General features: G+C 49.4%; 1 protein-coding gene across 1 annotated transcript in view; it reads right to left on the bottom strand.

The window, feature by feature from the left end:
* The window catches only part of LOC106814026 (multidrug resistance-associated protein 1-like), a 41,918-nt gene that overhangs the window by 9,392 nt on the left and 27,693 nt on the right, over positions 1 to 4,833 (bottom strand). The window contains exons 12-19 of the mRNA XM_014818282.1: positions 4,496 to 4,628; positions 3,666 to 3,767; positions 2,889 to 3,047; positions 2,452 to 2,619; positions 1,805 to 1,994; positions 1,244 to 1,473; positions 1,045 to 1,095; positions 633 to 832 (exon numbers count right to left, since the gene is read on the bottom strand). Of these exons, the coding sequence (XP_014673768.1) occupies positions 633 to 832; positions 1,045 to 1,095; positions 1,244 to 1,473; positions 1,805 to 1,994; positions 2,452 to 2,619; positions 2,889 to 3,047; positions 3,666 to 3,767; positions 4,496 to 4,628 (1,233 nt within the window). The remainder of the gene's footprint in view (positions 1 to 632; positions 833 to 1,044; positions 1,096 to 1,243; positions 1,474 to 1,804; positions 1,995 to 2,451; positions 2,620 to 2,888; positions 3,048 to 3,665; positions 3,768 to 4,495; positions 4,629 to 4,833) is intronic.

Below are 4,833 nucleotides of genomic sequence, written 5' to 3'. Positions count from 1 at the left end.
TACAGGAGAAGGTACAAGTACATCATACAGGAGAAGGTACAAGTACATCATACAGGAGAAGGTACAAGGAGCAGCCATCTTCAAGACAGGAGAAAGTGAGAGAGAAGCCACCTGCAAGACAGGAGACAGATCTAAGTACGAAGTACTAAATACAAAGTACCTAGTACAACGTACTAAATACAAAGTACTAAGTACAATGTACTAAATACAAAGGTTAATCACTGGTAATATTTGATGAATGACCATGAGGAATTATCGCGGATCATTAATCACTGATCTTCCACTGCTGATCATCAAGTATCAATCACTGATCTTCCACTGCTGATCATCAAGTATCAATCACTGATCATCAAGTATCAATTACTGATCATCAAGTATCAATCACTGATCATCAAGTATCAATCACTGATCACCAAGTATCAATCAGTAGCCATAACAAAAATGACAATACTAATGACAACAATGACAACAAACAATACCAACAACAACAACAACGACGACGACAACAACAACAACAACAACAACAACAACAACAACAACAACAACAACAACAACAACAGCAGCAGCAGCAGCAGCAACAACAACAACAACAACAACAACAACAACAACAGCAGCAGCAGCAGCGGCGCCACCTGTTGGAGACGATGCTGGGGAAGTAGCAGATGGCGTTCTCGTCGATGCGTGATTCGTTCTCGCCGATGAATCGCTGTTGCACGCGGTACGCCCTAATCGTGCTCGCTCCCTGAAGCGTCTCCGTGAAGTGTGTGTAGATGGGCGACCGACTTACTGACTCCAGCCGCTTCAGCTGCCTTGATGTGGCCACATAGAACCGCTGCAAAGAGGCGGGGGGCAGTCTAAGATTGCGCGGCGCGGCTAGGTGTTTGTACAGACGGCGACGGTCTAAGACAGGTGACGTACCTGTGGAGCTAGGGTACCTGTGGGGCTGGCATATTTGTACAGGTTACTTGTTAACTCTACACCTGGTTAGAGAGAGAGAGAGAGATAGGAAGTGAGAGGAGGGAGAGAGAGAGAGAGAGAGAGAGAGAAGAAGATGGTAAGAGCGCGCAGATATGCTGTGTACACGAGCCAGTCCACCTACCAACACAAGAGAGAGGGAGACAGATGAGAGAGAGAGAGAGAGAGAAAGATGTTAACTCTACATGTGGTTAGAGGGAGGGAGAGAGAAAGGGAGGGAGAGAGAAAGAGAGGGAAGGAAGATCTCAGACTAACACGTATCACCCACCTTTCCTGTCTGCATGGATTCCTCCTGGATGAGACGGTCGCGGTCGGTGTGTGACTGCGCGCGGTCGAGCGGACGCGCCTCCACCGTGTCCGAGCGCGACTTGAAGCGGCGCAGTATGCGCTCGCACTCGCTCGGACTTGTATGACCGCCGCCGTCCGACGACATGCGCGAGAGCGAGCGGTCGAACCCGGGAGCCACCTCCGCTAGAATGTCGTCTACGATCGCCGCGTCTGAAACAAGCGAGCATTTAATTATTTGTTTGAATGATAATAACATTAATAATAATAATGGTGATTATGATAATAATTGTAATGGCGTAAATGTTGTTATTGGCATTGTTATGAACGTTGTTAATAACACGACGCCCCGCAACGTTGCACGCCATTCTCACAAAAAAAAACAGAAGGGCGTCATTCGTAAAAAATAAATAACAACAAATAACCACAAACAAGAAAACGTGCAGTGGTCAAGTGTCGCTGCGCACCTTTCGAAACAAAAACAAAAAACAAAAAACCGCACGAAAATCGCAAAAACAAGAGAACGTGCGTGCGCGGCGCGCACCTTCGGACTCGCTGATGTTGTCCTCGTTCTGCGGGTCGGTGAGGTAGTTACGCAGGAACTCAGCGAATGCTCCGTTGTTGCTCAGCAGCTCGCGGTACGAGCCGATCTCAGACATGCGTCCGCCATTCATGACGACGATCTGGTCGACCTGAGGCAGGTAGCTGATGCCGTGCGTGACCAGGATGCGCGTCTGCAACGATGATACCGATGATGATGATGATGATGATGATGATGACAGCAACGATGATAATGATGATGATGATGATGACAGCAACGATGATAATGATGATGATGATGATGATGATCTGGTCGACCTGAGGCAGGTAGCTGATGCCGTGCGTGACTAGGATGCGCAGCTATATATATATACATATATTATACACAAATATATTGTGTCGTGAATAAAAATACATTTTTTTAGCTTGTTTCTTGTTTTTATTCACTCTTGATATATATTATACCTATGCCACATTATTAGTTATTTTTCTTTGTCTGCAAAAATTGTTTTCAGGGAAAGGCTTTTCAGGAAGTGTTGCCTTCGATTGAATCGGAAATTCCACGTTGGAACGATGTCAGAACTTGAACGGAACTACCCAATCTTTCGCCAAACGAACCTAACTAATGCTCGTCATGCATTCCTCTCTCACCTTCTTTGCGAGGATACCCTGCGGCCCGATCACTTGATCGAACATGTGCTTTCCGACGTGGGCGTCGACCGCGCTGAGGGGATCGTCGAATAGGTAGATGTCCGCGTCGTTGTAGACGGCTCGTGCCAGACTCACTCGCTGCTTCTGTCCACCGCTCAGGTTGATACCCTGTAGAGGGAGCGAGAGGGAGCGAGAGAGAGATAGATGTCAGTTGGTGCTGCTGTTGCTGCTGCTGCCAGTGGTGGTGGTGGTGCTGCTGTAGAGAGGAGAAAGGGAGAAAGAAAAAGAGCAAGACAGAGAGAGGGAGAGAGAGATAGCTATAGATATTACCATAATAATAACAACAACAAGATGCTAGACGCTCGCACGCTCTACGCCGGCTCGGTAAACTCGCCGCCACGCGTGTCAAAACCCTCCTGCAGGTGGCGCCACCTCACCTTCTCCTCGCCGGCGATGCTGCAGTTGAGTCCGTTGAGTACGAGGGGCAGACCCTCGCGGTAGCGCATGCCGTAGTCCTGGAACACCACCGCTCCCTCCGCGGGCCACTGCGACGGCGGTGTGGTCAGGCCGGGCTCGTCCCCCGACTCCCACGCTGCCTGCAATTCACAAACTCACTCACAGCACCACCACAGCTAACCAACTCGAAGGTGGGGAGGTCTGAGATCTGAGTAGTCGGTGGAACCCCACGGTGCCTGCGCGCGCGAGAGAGAGAGAGAGAGAGCAATTCACAAACTCACTCACAGCACCACAGCTAACCAACTTGCTCACTCTACAGGTGTTATTAACCTGTGGTCCTGGATGGGCTTCAGGAGGTCCGTGAACACCATTGCATGCAAAATTTTGTGTTTATGTGCTTATGTGCACTTTTCTAGGGAGGGGTCCATAGCTTTCACAAGATTCTCAAAGGGGTCCATGACTCAAACGCTCTATAGGCTGCTAAAGGTCTGTGTGCTCGTCAGACTCCCATCTTGATAACTCATTTCCGAATGAAATGTTTGCTTTGGTGCCCCTCTTAACTTACCGCAGTGCTCTTTATCCTAACCTCGTATCTCTTACATCTTAATCTGTAATCTCTTAGTCTCTTAATCGCTACATCTAAATATCTGATCAAACCCAAAAGGCAATGATTTCCTTGCAGTCTAAAATCATTCAAACCCGACCCTGCAACTGTCATTCCACTGAGAAAGGATTTTTGGCATTTTACGCCAGAATACCTCGCACGGCGTCTCAGAGTACTCCTTGATTCGCTCCACGGCGACGACGTTCGTCTCCAACTCGCTCGTCTGCCGCACCGTCCAGTTCAGCGTCTGCGTGATCTGAAGACGGCAAAATTCAGCGATCACAGCGCCATCTATCGAAGCAAAACGTCAACAAACGTAACGAGGGAAAAAACGTTGCCATAGCCGTGAAGAAAATTCCACAGAGGCGACGAGGGAGAATTTCGCGACTCGGCCGAGTAACAATGCGGAGGGGCGTGCGGTAGCAGCTGCAGTTCCCGGTCAAAGAGCGCAGCCGGGGGTCGGGGGGCTGGACGCGGGTACGAGGGCTTCACCTCACGGAAAAAAAAGTATTTCGCAAATTTTACGAATTTACGAAAAACGCATTTAACGGTTCTCGCAGTTTTACTTTCACCTCCATCAACGTTTCAATTTATTTTCCCTCCGATAGACCGCTGAAGGGCCGCAGCCGTGCCACGAAGAGTTATCCAAGGTAATAACTCTTCGCAAAGCATTTCTCGTAGCACTTCACCAAGGTCTCGTTTAACTTTCCCTCCGATAGATCGCTGAAGAGCCACACTACAAAGAAGTGGCGGGCGTCATGGAGCTAACTATAACAAGGAGAGGAAGCACCGCCATATCTGGCCCAAATTTGGGTTCGGCAGAGACCCTAGAACAGATTAGTGTTCTATTGTCTCTGGGTTCGGTCTGCACAGCCGTTTCAGCTGATTATGGTCCATAGATGGCGCCCTTGAGACAATCAACACACAGTCAATCCGCTTCCTCTCCTTGTTATATTTAGCTCCTTGGCAGGCGTAAGAACTCACGGAGAGCGCGTAGGAGATGGAGAGACCGACGAGGCCGGCCGATATCGACGCGTTTTCTCGGTAGATGACGGCGAACAACGCGGCGAAAAGAACGAGGAAGTTACCGACCAGCTCCAGTCGAATCGCCAGCCACCTGCAAGACACAGGAGAAGGTGAGAGAGAAGCCATGTGTAACACAGGAGAAGGTGAGAGAGGAGCCACGTGTAACACAGGAGAAGGTGAGAGAGGAGCCACGTGTAACACAGGAGAAGGTGAGAGAGGAGCCACGTGTAACACAGGAGAAGGTGAGAGAGGAGCCACGTGTAACACAGGAGAAGGTGAGAGAGGAGCCACGTGTA

This window comes from Priapulus caudatus, unplaced genomic scaffold, assembly GCF_000485595.1.
Source record: "Priapulus caudatus unplaced genomic scaffold, Priapulus_caudatus-5.0.1 Scaffold857, whole genome shotgun sequence".
NCBI lineage: Eukaryota > Metazoa > Priapulida > Priapulimorpha > Priapulimorphida > Priapulidae > Priapulus > Priapulus caudatus.
This window is presented reverse-complemented; position numbering and strand designations above follow the sequence as displayed.